The 20429-nt window shown below is 39.9% G+C and overlaps 1 protein-coding gene across 3 annotated transcripts; it reads right to left on the reverse strand.

Moving 5' to 3' along the window:
- Positions 1-12141: 12141 nt before the first annotated feature.
- On the reverse strand, positions 12142-20429 carry LOC119492354 (Golgi-associated plant pathogenesis-related protein 1-like). 3 transcript variants are annotated; one of them, XM_037776730.1, is made up of 6 exons: positions 20296-20429; positions 20023-20049; positions 19599-19808; positions 19006-19083; positions 13253-13396; positions 12142-12350 (listed from the first exon to the last, which is right to left on the reverse strand). In XM_037776730.1, the coding sequence occupies exons 1-6, from the start codon at positions 20393-20395 to the stop codon at positions 12346-12348; spliced, it is 564 nt and encodes a 187-aa protein (XP_037632658.1). In that variant the 5' UTR covers positions 20396-20429; the 3' UTR covers positions 12142-12345. The 3 variants fall into 3 exon arrangements, with proteins under 3 accessions (XP_037632658.1, XP_037632656.1, XP_037632657.1); XM_037776728.1 differs by lacking the exons at positions 12142-12350; positions 13253-13396 and adding exons at positions 15352-15672; positions 18496-18639; XM_037776729.1 differs by lacking the exons at positions 12142-12350; positions 13253-13396 and adding exons at positions 15352-15695; positions 18496-18639.

A 20429-nucleotide genomic window follows, 5' to 3' on the forward strand; every position in this document is an offset into this window, starting at 1 on the left:
CTACTCTCCTTTATACTTTCAGATAGTCCCGCCCTTTACGTCTCAGCTCGACTGAGGATTGGCTGAATTGCGCAAGCGTAATTTACAGACAGACGTATAAGCCAATCAAATGTTCAAATGCTTATCAGCCATTGGTCTAATCCTCCTGCCAATCATATTCATCTCAAACGTGTGACTAACGTCTGATCCGTGGACGCTGGCCTACTTCCCTCATGATGGCGGAGGAAAAATACGACACAGACAACAGATTTTAGTCTGCATTTCACAGCCCGCACCTTTTGCGTCTTTAAAAAGACTGCGAGACATTTATTTCGTCGATCCAGGGACATATTGTTGATTTGATCAGTTATCAGACAGTGATCCTGGTTGACTGCTGGTTATAGCCGCAGTCCACGTGGCTGATTAACAGAATACAATGGACCAGTTTAGCAGAAGTCTGGCTGGCGGAAACGCAACTGGACATGATGTCTGGCGTGGCTACAACCATGATTTTCAGTCATGTGCCTCTTTAAGGCCAAAGGAGTCTACCGGTTTTTCACTGCAGCTAAGCAAAACAGCAGCTGATTTCACAGATCAGTTCTCCTTTCTCTGGTTCAGTTTGTTTGTGATGAAAATAAGCTGCATTCTGGGCTTTGATGGTGCATGACTGAAACCACTATGGGCAATGACATCATAATTACAGAAACTGTCTTAATGGATACATTTGTGTGGAGTTATGTCAAAGTAAAGGAAATAATAGACACATTTGTTACATTTGGGTGTGAACACAGTGAACAGTATAGGCATATAAGATTAGCAACAAAGCAGGCAACCAAAAAGCAAAACAGCTGCTGATTTCACAGATCAGTTCTCCTTTCTCGGGTTCAGTGTATGGTAATGAGATGACGATGTACGGTTTGTTTGTGATGAAAAGCTGCATTCTGGGCTTTGATGGTGCATGACTGAAACTGATTTTTTAATATAATTTATAAAGCTATTAGAATTCAGCATCAATGTAAGGGTTAAACATAATGTACAGAAGCTGGCTGGCTCTGGAGAAAATAAAAGTCTGATACGTGTTTGTAGTGTATTGTCTGCTGTAAAGCAGAGTTTTTCAATGAGGGCTGATGGGTTTATTAATAGTTAATCTGAATGCCAAGCGAGAATGTGGCTGTGACGCCTGCATGGGCCACAGACGGCCATGTCTTTATAACAACTGGGGAGGGGGGGGGAATCACTCCCAGATTGTCGCCACGATTAAGGCTCTCCTACTGGGTGCTGTGGACTTCTGTACTTTAGTACAGAGCTTTATATAAGCTTTCCATGGACCTACCCAGCCTTTAGCACAGTATGTATGCATACCGTACATTTTTATGTAGATTAGCTCTGTGCGGACTTGTAAAGATTTTCTGGGGGTGTATGAATGGTAATTCTTTGTGTCAGTCTCATTAAATCTAGCTATTATCATGAATTTGCATTCACACAGCAGGGGCCTAGATGCTTTTACAGGAACGCCACTGCTATGCTTATCATATCATATAGTAGGTCACACCCATAATCTCTTCTGAATTGTAATCTGACACACAAAGGCCTCCTCTGTTTGCTCCATGACAGTGCTACTGTATACCACAGAGAGTCGGGATACAAGCAAATATGACCATCTGGCTTGTACTGTAGCACTATATGGCCTTCTCTAAATCGGGCCTTGTTGTTTTCAGGTGCTTGCTGTAACTGTAAGGTGTAAGCTGACATGCAGACATTTTTGTGCAGACTGACCCACGGTGTTCAGCGCATACTGTAATGTGCACTGTAATCAGTTATCCTCATGCTTTTGGACTATTTTGGCAAAATGATTCTGCAACGATAAGGTGACAAGTTAGAACCCGGAGATATATAGTGGGTCTGCAGACTCTTTTAGGGAAGGATGTTCACAGCCCCACGCTGCTGAGGTCAGTGAATTCCCCACTAGCTCGAGGGGTGCTGTTCTGTCGTTGGAGCTAGAGAAAGGATGTGCTATATTCACACCCCGAACCGTCTTCTACAAAGTAATTCCTCAAGTCAGCACAGACAAATCAAATGTAATAGCCTACATTGTCAGTGAATGTTTTGCATATACATTCACTATAAATCATTTGACATATACTGTAGGCTACATCATAACCGAGAGAGGACATTTTCAAAAGAAAAAGAAAACAAACTAAAACACTAAAATGATCTGCTGGTATTTTGTAACAATAGATGAGCAGAGCCACCAAGACCTAAAACAAGGACCAGCTGGATTGAAGGGCAACATCCACTACCAGCATTGTCAATCATGTTAGCTATAATATACTTAGTGGCAGGATACTTTATATCTACCAACTCTAAAAATGTAGCCTATACACAGTACACTGAATATTTATACTGTCTGCTGTCTAACATCACACGTCTTCAGCTGGTTAACACTGTCACCGTTTCAATTTATTAGGTGAAAATGATTGTTTTTCTACTTAGTGTAGCTGCTGAAGCCTTTCATTTGGACCTTTCTTGGTAATCTGAGCTCTGCTCCTATATCCTAACAATGTCAAAAGATAGTTTTGGCATGTATTTTAATTCATTTAGTTCACGGATTGAGTTTTCTGCTTATGACTCACTCTACATGTGGACAGTATGTGGACGCTCAGATATTACACCTATGTGATTGTGAACATCTCCATATAGCCATGGGCATTAATATGCTGCTTATACTGTACTTGGCGTTCCAGTTCATCCCAAAGGTGTTGGATGGGGTTGTGAGATCAGGGCTCTGTGTAAGCCAGTCACTTTCTTCCACACCAAACTGGGAAAACCATTTCTTTATGGACCTGGCCCCCAAACTGCTAATGGAAGCACACTACTTCACCACTCAAGCACACATTGGTGGGAATGAAACCTAAACCATGAAACACATCCCACGTACTTTTGTGGACATATAGTATATCAAATGTGTTGCAGTCAGTTAAGTCAGCCTCTTTGTCTTTTGTATTGCAGAAACATTATATCACAACATCGATCGGCCCCATTCAGTTTGTATAGTGTGAATCTGAGCGTCTTGTGCTGCACCATTGAGGACACAGAGGTCATGCTTTCAAAGGAGAACATAATGGCTGTATATCATTGTTGTCGGAGAAGCCAGTATTTCAATTTAGCATGTTTCCATAATCTCTAATGACATATTGTGGTCATTCTATGATTTATTACAGTAAATATATTACATATTGGTCCTTTATTTAAATCTGATTCTGATATATTTAACTATGCTAGCAATGTTGCTCTAAGGATAACAGTGTCGGTCCGTTGGTTGGTCCTCTACTTTGGTCCAGACTTAAATAATAGGAACTACTGGAGAGATTGTCATGACATTTTAGTATATTGTTATGGTTCTCAGAAGATGAATCCTAGTGATTTTTTTGGGATCCACTGACTTTTCCTCTCGTGCCACCAAGAGGTTGACATTTTTTGCCATGGTATTTGGTAAACATATTCATGTTCCCCTCAGGATGAATTATATCTATGTTAAAAAGCTAAAGAAAGATAGTGAACATGGTAAACATTATGGCTGCTAAACATTAGCATTGTCACTGTGGGCATATTAGTGTGCTGATGTTAGCATTAAGCTCAAAGGACTGCTGTGCCGTGCAGCCTCACAGAGCTGCTAGCGTGTATGACTGCGTGATTCTTGGGCCCTGTTCAGACCTGGCATTAACATGCGTCTTGGGTGATCCGATCACAGGTGGACGGCTCTTAGTACGTCTGTGCACCCTGGCATTAGAATGAGTCTCCACATGCGTGTCGAGTGACCACTTGTGATCGTATCTCACTTCCCCGCTCTACATGCAAATAAACACATGGCTAATACAGCAGACATTGTGGGGTAAATTTACAGGAAGGTCAGTAGTAATATCCTCCATGTTCATGAATTTGGTTACATTTAATTATACAAATATAAGGTTACTGTTCCCGGGAACAAAAGAAAAACCCCAACACATCACCGACAGCATGATAATAATGCACTTCCCATGCCTAGTCAGATAGTCTGTAGATATGTAGCCTATAGATGAGATATGTTTTAATCAAATACAGACAGGATACAGTAGTGCACAGAAGCCGTTTCCATGCTGCGAGGCAGACAAGCCTGAGACCCCCGCGGATCCCAGCAGGATGTCAGTTGAGTAGGCGGTCCTTGATGTGGCCCAGGACACATTTGCGTATACACACTGCTAAAAGAGTGTGGCCATATGTGGCCCAGATCACCTCCAAATGTGATCGAATCTCATTGCGTCTTGAGTGCGTTCACACACTTGTACTTAGCGCAGTCCACTTGTGATTGAATCACCCAGGATGCACCTTAATGCTAGGTCTGAACAGGGCCTTATAAGTCTTGTTTAAATTGTTGTAAATTTGACTGTTTTAAGCAAATAATAATATTATAATATTAAATATTAAATTTAATAAATTAAAATAAAATGAAAGGAATTTTAAATGTTTAAGTTTTCTTCTGCAGAGGGAGACTATGAGATAATAAATAAATAAATGTTAAATATATAAATAAAATTGAATTTGACTAGTCAAAACATTGTTGGGTGGGTAGGACTCTGCTGGGGGGAATTAGGACCCATCACCTCAGTACTGATAAAGTCCTAGTTACAGCCCTGCAAACATCGACTACCTTGACTGTACTGTGTAACAACTAACAATCATATTTCAGTAATAACACTGAGCCAGACAGTACAGACGGCCGCAGGGCTTTGTGGATACTGTCTTTGATTCTAGTCAGTTTTTATTCCTCTTCAGTCTGTTGCCTTTGTGCTATTCAATTATTCATTGATCTCTTTCTTTGGGACGATGAAGTGCATTGAGTGGTTTGGGGGTGACAGCTCAGCTGGAGCTTAATGCATTAAAAACCCTTTCAGTGCATTGGATGGAGATTTTGCTGTTTGATGCTTTTTATGAGTAGTATACCTCATGATGAAGCCCTTCCCACAGTGTGCTTATGCAGTGTGTGTCTCTGTGAAGCCCTGTTGAACCAGTGCTGCTTCCCATGACTCAGCAACTCTCAGAACACTGCAGCATTCAGCACTCAGCCTCCAGCAGCATAGATCAATATTACAGAAAGGAAACAGATGCCGCATCAGAGGTTATAGTGCTTTAACTAGATTACCTGTGATGTCATTCAATCATTAATCATGTTCACTTACCAGAAACAGAAACTATCACATGTCTGTCTAAGAGGGAGGAAATGTGGTACTCTTTGGAATTAATTTGAATATTTTCAAGATAAAGTGGATTGAATGTCAGGATGTTGAACTTAAACTTCAATCCAAAAATATTGAATATTTCATAATTTCATTGGGAATATTTCTTAAATAGAAAGTAGTTCCAAAGGAAACTGATAGTGTGTACTGTAGATTATCCAATAGGCCTATACATTGTTTCTGCAAAGAAATGCTGCTGTTGTTTTTATAAATATATTTTTTTTGGGTGTTCTAATGCTTAAAATAAACATATTTGCTGAATCCCAGTTGACATATATGTGTTGGATCTTCATCACTGTTTTGAATGTAAAACAAAGGTTATCTCATATTTCCAAGGCACAGCTTCGGACCCAGCTGAAGGGGGAATGGTCTTCCAGTGTGTGTGACTGGTTATATTGTGGGGGAATGGGTTATCATGGGAGGACAGGTGTTAGACAGGAACAGCTGGGCTCATGTACAGCGTGTCTGAGAACCACTGATTCACTCTCATATCAGGTTACTGACTTCCCACTGCCGCAGCATTCAGCAGTCTCACATTCTGCTGCAAAACCACAGCACTTTCAGGCCATAGACACATTAGACACAATCAAAGTGTGTCAGGGTAACCTGTGGTTGTTTGACTGCAGGTTACACCCAGAACTGGTTTGTAAAAGATGCTGCAAAATACAATGTCTCAGCTGAGAAAGAGGCAGAATGAAAAGACTTTTAACAGATATGTATGATTGAAGCTTGTTCTGGATTTAGGCCACTGGTAGCATCATTTTTGAAAGAATTCAAATTTCATAAAAATCTAATTTTAGGAAAACTGACATAGTATAAAAAACACCGCCATATGCATAAAATCTGAAAGAAAAGTTTACTTTTTTACGCAAACAGAATTGTAGGATCTTCATTTGCATTTATCTAAGACGGCGCATATCTTTGCAAATAAAATAAAGTATTGACTGAGTTAATCTTTGCATGTAAAACTATTAATTAGAATTCAATACAGAGTTTTTGAGAATTGATAGATACAGTATCACAAAACATAATATTGCAATACTCAATATTTTCATCCACCCCTAGTAAACACTGAGTCAGTGGTAACAGACAGTAGAAATATGGATCATGTAACCTTAATCCCTTACTATTTTTAATTTAGGAATTTCTTTTTATAAATAATATTTCTTAATATAAGGAATCTGCCATCGTGGCAGGTGGCCTGAAATTTTTACCTGCCACAGCCAACATTGACCCTGTATTTGGCAGGTGGCAGGTGCTAATTTCATTCCCTGTGTATGAACATCTTGTAGTTAGACCATAGAAATAGAAAAGGAGTAGAACAGACATACATGATGTGTACTCCATACAGATCAATGTAGCAGGAAGGTCAGAGTGGCGGCTTTTTTTATGTGTATCGTTGCCATTGCGATGTTGTAGCGGGCTAACATCCGTACAAACTTCCGAACCAACGTCTCATAATATATTTTGTTATTCCATATACATAAATGAGACAGTAGCCCAGTCATGACATAACCCCAGCTAATCTCTTTCTAAAGTTAACAATAGCCCAGCAGAGTATCAGCAACTGCCAACTCAGCCTCGGACTTTTAGAGGAAATCATACAAGCCAACGTCAAATTTGAAACTTAAAATGCATTTAAATGTATCATATTGTAGATTAATTTATCATATTGATTTGATCTTTATAGATAAACACTAGCAGACAGAAACACAGCAACACAGTTATATAGGCTACATATTGACAGTCTATATAAAGAGTCAAAAATAATAATAAGATTAAGGCATGGAAACCTTTCTATCTGTTACACAACACTTTTTTCCCCCTCAACCTCACTGCTTCTGTAGTTATGTGCCTTTGTAGGGCGGAATATATGAATAAGAAATGAGAGCCTCCCATTGACAACAGGAAATGTAGATGAATATGATAAACCGGTGTCGTACTAACTGCATTGCTGGAGCAAAATGGTAGGCATAAAGCCACATTAGCCAGATAAATGCATATTGGTAGTGTTAGAAAAAAAACTGTATAGGCTATATGTGCCTACAGGAGGAGAAATCCATCTCTACATTGATTTTCCCTAGCATTTACCGCATGTGTCTTTAAGAGAGCTGCGTCTGTTTGGCTGCTCTCCAGAGGGTTGAGCCAGGAAGTCCATTTGATGCTAATACAGCCAGACAGTCACCGGCAGGCTATGCACAGCCACAGCCCCACAGTGTACTGAGCATGATGGTCAGCGTGGTCCAGGGGAAGTCCACGATGCATCTGCCCACCCTGTTAACACACAATATCATTTTACAGAAATACATCAGTGTCATAATGTTGAGGGATTGCTGCAGGCCCAGCTGGCTGGAGGAGGAGGAGAGTCATACTGGGCGTGTCCAGCTACATCTTTGAGATTTGATTGTGTTTTTTTTTTACAGGATTCTGTTAACTTCACTGTATACTTGTGCTACTGAGTGTATTAACACAATCTGTAGTGATGAATGATGTGCTACATAGCACGATGGCGTTATCATATTATATTCAACACCAGCAAAAAGACTGTCTGCCTCTAATGGCCTTGGGACTGCATTGCAGAGCTCCCAGTGGCTGACAGAAAAATCACTTCCATCATGAGAAGAGAGAATGGTACGGAACCCCTTAAGGTTCCCGGCAAGAATTTATTTTGAATACTACTTTTGCGTTCATTGGCAGTATATTTTGGGTTCCCTTACAATAGTTTTGCGTTACCTCGCAATACATGTTGCATTCCTTTGCAATAGTTTTTTTGTTCTTTAGGCGGCTCCGTAGTTTGGCACTATGCAAACCAACACAATGGAGCGCATGCAAAGGTGGGAGAGGTTCATTTTATAAAGGATTTTTTATTTTAAGATTGGCCTTAAATATAAAGACATTAAGACATCAGTGGCACCGTTTTGACATAAGTGAGATACATCTGAAGCTTCGGAGACAGACCTCACCTTGGGTTAGTTGCTGTATGGTGACTCGAATTCAGCCAGTGCAAACCCTGCCGGGGGTCTGATCCAATCTACTGTAGCTGTCATATTTTCGCAAAATGTATGCAAAAGCATGCATTGCACCCTCAGTTTAATATTTTGCACCCTCAGTTGAAATTTGACATCAGTCAGGCGCAACGCATGGTGCTTATTTTGCACGCTCAAATCCATTGTTGTCAATGTAAATGCGCAGCAGGCGTGCTCAAATGCGGGTTCGACGCCGTCGCGACGCGCAAGCATTCCCAACACCTATTTTTTAAGAGAGCTTCTCAAATCCCGAAAACGTCAATACATTTTCGTAAAAATTGACAATTTTCAAAATCTCGCCTCAAAATTCTCAGAAGTGATTTTAATGCTGAAAAATCATATCGTTGTTCAGCAGGTATCCTGCCTTCAGAGTTGTCGTGGGTGAGGCACTCTCCTCAGCCACAGCAGTTCCAAAGCTCCGGTTAGCGTCGTAGCTAGGCTACCTACCGTTAGCGTTTAGGTTTAGAAACCAGTAGCCAATAGAGGCAGAGTAGGGGCGGGTCTTCCTGTAAGGTATACCGGGTATAGGCGTGCCCGCACATGCACAGAACGGATCGGGCAGCTGGGACCATCGGGCACTGAGCTCACTGAGCTCCATTGTCAGGACAAGAATTTATTTTTTTTAACTTCTTGGTTGTTTTCGCTACTCTACACTTGCGAGTGACTACGGCAGGTGACTGATTTGCATTATCCAAAGTTTAAATGCATAAATCTTGCATATCTTCGCTGTCAAAAGAGCTATCGCTATCAAGTGTAGATTTAAATCACGCAAATGACTTATTGTTACAGATGTGTGTAGGCTATTTTGTCATTTTAAAGGTAGTTATGCCTAGCGTTATCTCCTGAAGTTTTATGTTAGTATTAGCTTTTTTTCTGTGGATAACGTAAGCTAACTGTTTATAAAACAGTGTGTTCGGCTTTATTAAACGTTTTTGTAAAGAGTTTACCGAGGGTATAGGGTATAGAATAAATTGTGTGTAAATAAGATACTATTTCTAGTAGAACTATCGCATCAATGTAGGCTAAGTTATGTTACTAATTGTTACACTGGCATAGATGCCCACATTACATGCTCTGTAGACAGAATAGGCAAAATGAATGTTATATAATGTAACTGTAGAGTGGTCTTTGTGGTTCTAATCCACTTTTCCCTTCTCGGACCGTCTTGGCAACGCTGTTAGCTGAATAAATGTCAGAGATCATAATCCTTTGTCTAAGACCACTAGCTTCAGCGCCCCCAGTGGTAGTAAGCAGTGATCCATGTTAGTGACCATGGTCAGTGGACAGACCATTGAATTGGCTACAACCCCCTCTCGTGGAGCTGCCATGAGAGCGGAGCCTGCACCGGAAACAACTCCACAGAGGAGGAGGCCTGCAGGCAGATCGTCATGTGATGAGATACCAGCAAAAGGGGGGGGGATCAGGAAGCAGCAGGGTTTATGGGAAATGTGATTTTAATTAGAGACCGAACATTCAGAGAGAGGAAATATATTCACTTTGAATCACTGGGAGCTCAGTTGCTTTGGACTTTTGTTGTCCCTCTTCTCTGATCTGTCACATCTGTGTTTAAAAGCAAACTGAAAATCTTCTCAGGCTTATCATTAGCTACCGCATGTCTGTGTCTGTAGGGTAGATGTGGTGGTTGTCAATGTCTTTTGGGTTGTTGGTTTGTAAGTCATTCTTTGTGTAATCATTAGATTTCCAGTTTTTGTGCAGGTTCTGTTTTTCAATATGCAACATGCACAGCAAAGATGCACCTTCTGTTGTGTTACGCTGCCACATGGTGGTGCCTTTTGGAATTATTATTTTCACAGTATGCCAAAGTTTTTTGATCAACGGCCTAAAGTTACCTGTTTGTTTTTGTACATGAAATTAGCAATTGTTTATTTTGAAATGAACAAAACATCATTCTTGATATTAATTCAAACTAAGTCAATAATTAATAGGAATGATCACACTTTTTAACATTCTTTATAATGCACAGGCCTATATGATGACCCTGTAAAGGATAAGCGCTTACAGATAATGGATAGATGATTTTGCAATTTTTGCAGCCTTCTCATTAGTTTTAATGAACGATAAATGACAAGACTACTTATTACTGTGTTAGTAAGATGTTGAGCCTTCAGAACAATTTCACATAGCTTCTTCAAGTGTGTGGAACTTAGTGTGTTTTGATGGTGGAGAGCACTGTCTAAAGACATACTGTCAAATGGTTGAGATCTGGGCTCATATTTATCAAACTAATAAGAATACATTGCATTGAAGAATACTCTTAAGAGCCAACTTGCAAAAACTGAAGAATTTTCACGAATAACAGTTTTTAAGTCACATTTATCAGGTGATTTTAAGAGCAGCTCTCAACTGATGATTAATCCCATTTGCTCAGAGAAGGAACAGCCAATCAGACACGAGGAATTACCCTACACCTGCCCCGGTGTCCATTCTTTAAACAAATCCTTACATTTTCACAGTGTTTTGCAAATGACTATATATTTTTATCATTTAAATGTTTAGAAAATGTTCATTTCATTTTTGTGAAATCTTGCAAATGTACAGTAGCAATTAAGACTTTTGCTTTATGTAATCCAAGACTGTTTAGGGACCCCAGTATGCAGAAATATTCAAATACAGTACACCATTTTAGTGTAGGTGAAAATAACACATTTATATTGCATTAAAAAAAAACTGCATGTGATTATCATAAAGTGGGCATGTCTGTAGAGGGGAGACTCGTGGGTACCCATAGAACCCATTTATATTCACATATCTTGAGGTGAGAGGTCAAGGGACCCCTTTGAAAATGGCCATGCCAGTTTTTCCGCGCCAACATTTAGCGTAACTTTTCAGCGTTATTTAGCAATCTTCCCGACAAGCTAGCATGACACGATTGGTAACAATGGATTCACTAGGTTTTCTCAAAACTCAGCCCGCAATAAACTCCGAAATACAGAATAGCGGCTGGGCCCGCCGGCGGGCAGTTGGAGTTTTAAGGGGTTAAGGGAAAACTTAATGGTCGGGCTTCAAATAAGTAAGTAAACTAAGTAAAACACATACGGAAACGATGTAAAGTCAGTACGGGAAACACATGACAAACATCACGTGTCAAACGTTACTAACATAACTTCAAAACAAAACACCGGTCTCGAACACGGTCTCCCCATTGACATACAAATGGTGCCTTCAAATGAAACTCGTGAGCTCGTGTTTACAAAATGGGAAGTCGTGTACATAATATGCTTGGCGTTCAAGTGGTTAATTTGTGAAGAACGCCGCTGCTAAGCAACGGCAATATTAAGGTTACTGTCGGCGTCTAAAGCCACAGAGGCTAACAACTTAGCATGTGGGTAATATAATGCAGGAAATGCAAAGGTATAATGACAGAGGAAAAAGATGAGGCAGTTGGGAATATCAACATTTTCCTCAGACATATTATACAATTACAAAGAATTACAATATACGACTAAAATTACAATATATTCACTTATTATGTCCCGAAAAATTTACTTCCATGGCCTCGGCCATTTCTGACAACGTCAAACAAACACGTCACAAGTCGTGAACTCTGAGCTTTCACAAACTTTCCACTTACGAGGTCGTGAATACCTCAAGAGGGGGGCGTTCATATGGACTCTTCTTGTGAACACCAGAAGAGCACCAACAATATGCTGTTCGAAAAATAGGTTTTTATAGTCATATTGCAGAGCCACAACGACACAATGTTACCACAACGCCATCTTCTTTTCTGACATACTTTGTAACACTCTGTATATAATGTATAAACTGAAAAAGCCAATTGCACATTCATATTGAATACAATTAGTACAATTACTCAATACAATAAAAAGCATTATGAATCAAGACAATTTTATACGACATGTTTAATTTGATGTTTTTTTACTTATTCTCAACATGGAACATTTAGCAACAGTGTGTTGGAGGTTGCAGGGGGATGGTCGTAGTCATCTACAGCAGTGTGCAAGTTTTCCTTGGGTTCACTCCACCTTCCTCTCTGGAGGTGTTTTCTGCTCCACCTACCTCTCCTCCAGCTGTAAGATGCACAGCCTTTACGCTGGAAAGTGACAGTAAACACTGGTGGTGAGGCATGCATCTGAGGCATATTTAAAAAAGCTTCCCCTCGGCGGTCACCGCATGCACCCCAGAGAATGAAATCAGGTATATAGAAAGTTTGGCACACACGAATCTGGTTAGTTATGACATAAAAGTTTTTGTTAACTGTGAACAGTGCACTGTAAGTGGTACTGTGGTATTTGCATTCTAAAACCAAAGCAGCCAAAGGTCGTCATTTACAAGGCACTTAAAGTGTCAGTATATTAAAAATTAGTGCATTTACAATATCACCTATGGACCATTAGAATGATCCACAAAATGTACTTCAAGTATCGAAATTAAAAACACTCTTTATGCTTGCCCCTTTCAGAGAGTGCATGCACACTATAATATAGTGTTCTATTACTACTATATAACAGTATTTATAATGTTGTAGTTGTTGTTCTATTCAAATTGGAGCTCATTTGAACTATTTCATATATTATTTGGATGTTTAGGAACAGTTCGCATCCTATTTATAGGAGTAGATCTTAATCTTCAAAGTAACTAGTAGCTATAACTGTCAATTAATTGTAGTGAAGTATAAAGTAGCATCAAATAGAAGTCCTAAAGTAAAATGCAATTACCTCAAAAGTACAGTACTCGAGTAAATGTAATGAGTTACTTTCCACCACTGGTCTTTGGTGGGATGTATTCCTAATTTGGACAAAACCATAACTTTAAGGCAAAATTATGTTTCATTTAAAAGATGTCTGGGCAATGAAATTCTCAAAGGTTAAACAGATTGTTCTCGTTTCCCTCTGGAGCTTCAAACTTGTAAAGTTGACTTCTGCAGCCTTGCAGCCTTGTGAGGTAATCTCCTACTCAGACAGTACTGTATGCAAACTTGTGGTAATACGTTACCTGATGGGAGGACGTTTTTCGGGAAGTCTGGCGATATGTTGCCTCCTGGCCGGTAATGCCCAACCACATAGGAATTTTCGCCATCGGTGGCCATACCCACGCCCAGTTCAGTGTTGTCTTTCCACACCACCTGAGTAAAATGGCCTGCGGGAGGAAACACAGCAATGTAGTAAAATATGGTGCTAGGTTTCTAATTTACAAAAGAAGATGCTATCTCCCAATGTTGTATTAAATGCATACTATAACCTACATCTAAAACTACATACAACTTACATTCATAAAAACTACAACATAAGGTTGGTTTCTGCAAGAATTGCATTTTTCGGCAAATTGGATGGCAAGCACTTATGCATGGTTACTACTTTATACTTCTACTCAACTACTTCTACTACAATGTTGATCTTTTTACACCACTGTATTTTTGATAGCTGTAGTTATTATTTACTTTGCTGATTCAGATTTTGACCGGCAAACATAATTGCTGTTTAACTACCCGACAGTATATCAAATACACTTCAAATTAGCCGCACCTTGACCAGCTACAACATTAACTTACTGATAGTGTCACATAAAATATTCTGCATAATAAGTGCTTTTACTTTCAAAAAGCTCATTTCGCTCTATACGCAGTATACCTATACCTATACCCGCTCTGCAGGTGGCCACTTTGTAGGGCTAAAGATGCCAGAGAAAGCCAGGAAGCAATGGAGACCTTTGGAGAAACACCTCCACTAATAACACCGTCGGTATGAGACACAGTATCATAATTAGGTTTTTAGAACCACAGAGCAAAAGTAAATCATTTAAACTGACAACAGTAATCGTGAAGACACACTGACAGCCGGATGTCCCAGCATTCACTGTCAGACAACCAGCCACCCCTCTGAGAGTCCAGCAGCACAGAGCTGAAGAGATCAGGGTGAGGAGACTGACTAGCCTTTAGCCTTTACCAAGCCACAGAAAATCTAAACAATACAATAATGGATAGATGCACATTTTTGTGACCCGGATTCAAAGTAGATGTAAAAAATGTGGGACAATATGAATACAGGAGACAAGCAAAACCCACAGTTGACGCTAGGAAAAAACATGGTATTCAGTAAAAAAAGAAAATAAATAATCCAATAATGCAAACCAGCATTGCATGACTACTTCAAAAACTGTTATTACCACTAAAATGTAATGCTCTTTTGGTTGTGGTAGGCTGACACTGAGTAATTCCTTGTGTGATTTTCCAACCCGGTCTCACTCCCAACTCGTCAAATACCGCAGATTGGGCAGCGCCCCTCAGCCCGTCGGATACCGACGCACGGAGGCACCCTTTAGCGACGGTATTTGACAAACCAGGCTTTCAGCTAACAGATAATGTATCATTACGAAATTACGAAATACGAAATGTGTGTAGCTGCTGCCTCTGCTGGTCACTCCTAACTGACTGAGGAGACCTCTGGTGCAGTATTCATGTTAAATGATGTTTTGGGTATCGGGCTTTGTTGTCATGAATCTACGGAACCTTCTGACAGGCGACAGCCTTCCCTAACTCTGGCCTAACATACCTTTGAACTGTCTTTGAATCCTAATTTCACACAAGAAAAGAGTAGATACTCTGTGGCTTGAGCCGGCCTTATACATTCTATATGGTCAGGCTAACATTGACTGGCCCCACAAGGCTTGGTAGTTTAATCTGAATGCCATGGCCAGCTCAGAAGTCCGGTTGTCATCCCTGCTTTTTTTTTTTTTTTATCTCCACTAACCTCACAAAAAGCCAGTAGAGAAGTCTCAACAGTGTGTTCCAGCATCCCAGAACCATCCCCTCTTTACCTGCACCCCACATCAACACAGCCCTCTGAAACAAGCTGTCTATATCATCACCAGCTAACATCATGAAATGAGCTGAGACCCAGTCTCAAGATGGCATGGCACTTATTCTTAATTCTAAGAATAAAAGCAAAATTACATCATGCTTAGATTTTGTACAGGGCTTGAGAGAGCCCTCATGCCTGAGGCATCTGCATTTTCCAATTATTTATTCAGGTATGTGCGTCAATCTGCTACTTGTCTGTGGATCTATTGAAATGAAGGGAATCAGAGATGTTTGGTGCATATTAATGTGTTTATTGCTCAGCGCTGATTGCATTTGCATTTATTTTATGAGATTTTCTGACATACTTTGTAACACTCTGTATATATACATTTAAAAAGCCAATTCCACATTAATATTGAACCTCAATACAATTAAAAGCATTATGAATCATGTTTAATTTGTATTTTTCTTAATTTCAACATGGAACATTTAGCAACAGTGCGTTGGGGATGCAGGGGGATGGTCGTAGTCATCTACAGCAGTGTGCAAGTTGTCCTTGGGTTCACTCCACCTTCGTCTCTGGAGGTGTTTTCTGCTCCATCCAACTCTCCTCCAGCTGTAAGATGCACAGCCTTTACGCTGGAAAGTGACAGTAAACACTGGTATGCATCTGAGGCATATTTGAAAAAGCTTCCCCTCGGCGGTCACCGCATGCACCCCAGAGAATGAAATCAGGTATATATAAAGTTTGACATAAAAGTTTTTGTTAACTGTGAACAGTACACTGTAAGTGGTACTGTGGTATTTGCATTCTAAAACCAAAGCAGCCAAAGGTCGTCATTTACAAGGCACTTAAAGTGTCAGTTTAAATATATAAAAAATTAGTGCACTTACAATATCACCTATGGACCATTAGAATGAGCCGCAAAATGTACTTCAAGTATCAAAAGTAAAAACACTCTTTATGCTTGCCCCTTTCAGAGAGTGCATGCACACTATATATAGTGTTCTATTACTACTATATAACAGTATTTATAATGTTGTAGTTGTTTTTCTATTCAAATTGGAGCTCATTTGAACTATTTCATATATTATTTGGATGTTTGGATTTGGATAACCTGCCATGGTGACTGTGGTTGTGAAGGCTCAAATTAAATAACTACACAGTTAAAACGATCGCCAAAAATACACTCAAACAAATAAAAAAATAAAATAAATGAATAAATATAATCTAATAAATGAGTGCAAATTCCATTACAATTAAAGCTGCAAGCAGCGATGATTGGGCCCTTGCACATTGGCGCACGTCGGGGGGTACTGGCGGGACATAGGTTGAAGCAAATTTGCTTATCGTGACCATCGGACACTGCACGCACAAGTTAGACGTTATTTCCTGCCTGGATTGAGTGGCACAGGAAATGAAGGTTTGCAGATTTTGCACCTCTTCCTGTGTCTACTATATGGCGCTAGAGAACACCCGCTAAACATGCATTATGTTGCTCATTATCAAGTGTAGATTACACAATGTAAATTTCATGTAAATCAGATGATGTCTGTCACATAACGCTGACTTACTGTTGCCGGTAGTTGACACTATGACTATGAGTCAATATTGCCATTTAGATGTCCTCAGGCCTGGACTGCTATGAGGTAGGTCAAGTTTGGGGCAGATTTGACCAAGACAATGACATGACAGTCGAGTTACAACAGTTTGTCATTCAATGGCGAATTATGTAAATTCTCCGCCACGCCACGTCAACGTTGTTTCATAAAAACTCAAGATTTTAACAACTTTTCATCACAAAGGTCTTAAGATTGTTCCGACCAAATTTGAAATCGATCGTGTTAAGTCTCTAGGAGGAGTTTGTTAAAGTACAGAGCCTGGAAATGGCCAAAAATACACACAAAATTCAAAACAGATGACTTCCTGTTGGGTTTAGAGTATGGTGTTAAGAGCCTTTTTTCTAAAGTATAGTACATCTGCCTTACAAATTCCGTACATCTAGGTGAAATGTACCACGAGGGCCGCTTTGTTGAAATTTTGTAGGGGGCGCTATTGAGCCCCCTTGCCACACCTAAGCACAAGAATCATATGAGATAACATATTTTAGCACTTTTAATGCTTGTGCCAAGTTTCGTTCATTTGCAAGCATCTGTAGCCCTTCAAAAACAACTTCCTGTTTCATGGCGAATGATGCGTCGCCACGGCAAGCGCGTTCAACTAAAGCTAAAAAGTTTTTCGGTTTGGCATCAGGAACTTCTTAACACCACGTTGACCAAATTTGAGGTGGATCTGGTTAACCTGCTAAGAGTAGTATGCCAAAATATAGCGACTGTAACTTCCTGTTGCCAGTAGGTGATACTATAAGTATGATTAAAAATTGGCCTGTAGATGTCTTCAGGGCATGACTCCCATCAAACGGGATTAATTTGGAAAAAGATCTGACCATCTGGAGTTGAGTTACAACAGTTTTTTGTTCATTGCGGGTCATCAAAATTCGCCATGCTGCCACGGCGCCGCCGTTTGACAAAAACTGCCAATTTTCACAAGGAATCATCATCCAGGTCTTAAAGCTTTTCTGACAAATTTTGAGATGGATCTCAATAATCTGTGAGGAGTATGTTTTAAAAGTACACAACCTGTAACTTTCTGTTGCCAGTAGGGGGCGCAATGACTGGGAGCCCAAATTTACATGTGGATGTCGTCAGGCAAGGACTCTTATCACACATGAGAAATTTGGAGCAGATTGGAAATTGTATGCCAAAGTTACAACAACTTCCTGTTTTTTGCCGAAAGGCGCTTTTTCGCTGCCGCGCCACGGCAACATAGTTCCATAAAAACTCAAGATTTTAACAAGTCTTGATCACAAAGGTCTTATGATACTGCTTACCAAATTTGAAGTTGATCGGATAAAATCTCCAAGAGGAGTTCGTTAAAGTACAACATCTTGAAATGGTTAAAAAAACGACCTAAAATTTAAATTGCTGACTTCCTGTTGGGTTTATGGTATACCTCCAAGAACCTTTTTTTTTTACGTCTCAACATGTTACATATACCTACCAGATTTCATACATCTAGGTGAAACCCCACGCAAGGGCTACTCAATAGGGGGCGCTATCGAGCCATTTTGTCACACCCATACGCGAGACCCATAAAACCCACTTCTGATTCATGTGCAAATTGTCATTCCTCTCTGAGCATGTTTAGCGCTTCAAAACTGCAATTAATTTCGGAGAATAATAATAAACATATCGATTTCAAAAGGGCCTCGCTGTCCCCGCGGTGCTCGGGCCCTAAATATTATAATAAAAACATTAGCCAGCTGCTCAGGCTTGGTGTGATGGTGATGAAAGGAGTAATTTCATACAGTCTAGGTTTTGTCTAACAACAATCTTCTACTCAGACAATACTGTATGCAAACTTGTGGTAATATGTTACCTAGTGGGAGGACGTTTTTCTCGAAGTATCTCGATACATTGCCTCTTTGCCGGTACTGCCCAACCACAAAGACCCTTTTGCCGTCGGTGGCCAGACCCACGCCCAGTTCAGTGCTGTCTTTCCACACCACCTGAGTAAAATGGCCTGCGGGAGGAAACACAGCAATGTAGTAAAATGTGGTGCTAGGTTTCTAATTTACAAAAGAAGATGCCACCTCCCAATGTTGTATTAAATGCATAATATAACCTACATCTAAAACTACATACATTCATAGAAACTTAAGGTTGATGTAAAACTTGATTTTTCTGCCCACTTAACGTAATAAATTATTACAGAGCAACATAACAAGTAGTAACTTCATTTGTTCTTGTGGCTTAATCTTCAAGTGATGCATATTTTAGGGAGGCAGATATATACATGTAACATTAACTTTTTTACTGATCTACACATTACAAATTTATCTCTATTCATGGACCTCCTATGGAAGCCACCACGCGGGTTGTGTTTTACCAGTATTGCTGCTGAATCCAGGGTTGCTCCAGTTGTAATCCTTGATCTCATTGTACCAAGAATCTACAGCTTCTTTCCCTAAAACATGAAAAAAGAAGAACAAAAGAAATTTACATAATATGAATATTTGACTTGGCAGTTGAAGTTTGAATTTGATAGTCTAAACAGAGCTGTTTTGGAGGCAGAGGTCAAAGTCAGAAAAAGACAGTTTAGCTAACCACCAAAAAGAGTGATAGAAATTACTAAATTATTTCTTCAAAGTATGCCCATGAAAGTGTAAGTTTAAATTCTAAGTGGGTGGTAACTGGTAAAACATAACGTAACAGAGGAGGAATATTTTAACATTAGCCACCATGAGCTACTGGTCATACCAGAACCAGTAAGGCTGAAGCAGTAAAACCCCTGAGTAAGCTAGAGAGTGTTTTAATGCTTATACTATTTATTTGTAAGTGGAGAACAGTGACACTTAAGATATAATCTTACCTTAGCAGGTGAACAAATAAGTCTATCTGCTTGAAATGAAGGCAAGAATGTGGTTTGTACAGTTGGATTGAATAACTAGGCTGATGACATGATAAACATGCTAAATCTACCTGTCAGTTTAATCTTTGCTGTGCTGCTCATGAAGTAGATGTTCTCCCCGTCCTGACCGTCACTGTGCTGCAGGGCGTTGATTTGCAGCAGGTGATCGGCCCATTTCTGAGCTGCAGCAGTCAGCTCCTTGCTAAGGGTCATCGGTGGCGTGTTGTGCATTGACCTGTAGCTGTTGTGGGTTACCAGGAACTCCTTCTGAAAGCTTGCATCTGTAGATTAAAAAGACATTATCGATCCATGAGTTTTTAGTGCCTTGAGGAAACACATCTTGTGCAATCACTGAGGCTGGAATTTCCAAACATTGTGGGTGTAGACAGGATGAATCCTGCCCTGTGATAATAGAAACCTCCTCAATGATATTTCCTTGTTGTGTTGTGATGTGTGTTCCTGTTGTGGAAAACAATTCATGAGCATTGCACTAACCTGCCATGGTGGCTGTGGTTGTGGAGGCTGAAATTAAATAACAACACAGTTAAAATTATCAACAAAAATACACTCAAACAAATTAAAAAAAATAAATTAATAAATAAAATTGAATAAAGGATTGCAAATTCAATTACAAATATTATAATAAGAACATTATCCAGGTGCTCAGGTATAGAGTGGTGGTGATGAAAGGAGTCATTTCATACAGTCTAGGTCTTATCTAGCGACAGTAAATACCCTTCTGTGACTGCAGTGATCTCCAGCACTTACCTGGTTCAAGGTCTGGAGGGATGTCCTGGAAAAACACAGATACTTTTGCTGTTTTGAAGTTGGTATTTATATACGTGAGCCGGTCCTCTCCCTCCGACATGTAGGAGGAGTCAGACACCCAGCATTTCCCTGTA

Source organism: Sebastes umbrosus, chromosome 8, assembly GCF_015220745.1.
Source record: "Sebastes umbrosus isolate fSebUmb1 chromosome 8, fSebUmb1.pri, whole genome shotgun sequence".
Classification (NCBI taxonomy): domain Eukaryota; kingdom Metazoa; phylum Chordata; class Actinopteri; order Perciformes; family Sebastidae; genus Sebastes; species Sebastes umbrosus.

Coding starts and splice junctions, on each gene's coding strand:
- LOC119492354 (XM_037776728.1), bottom strand. CDS start 20,395: ATGTCGGAGGGAGAGGACCGGCTCACGTATATAAATACCAACTTCAAA. Junction 19,809..20,022: donor AACCACAGCCACCATGGCAG/GTTAGTGCAATG, acceptor TTTAATCTACAG/ATGCAAGCTTTCAGAAGGAG. Junction 19,084..19,598: donor AGCAAAGATTAAACTGACAG/GTAGATTTAGCA, acceptor TTCATGTTTTAG/GGAAAGAAGCTGTAGATTCT.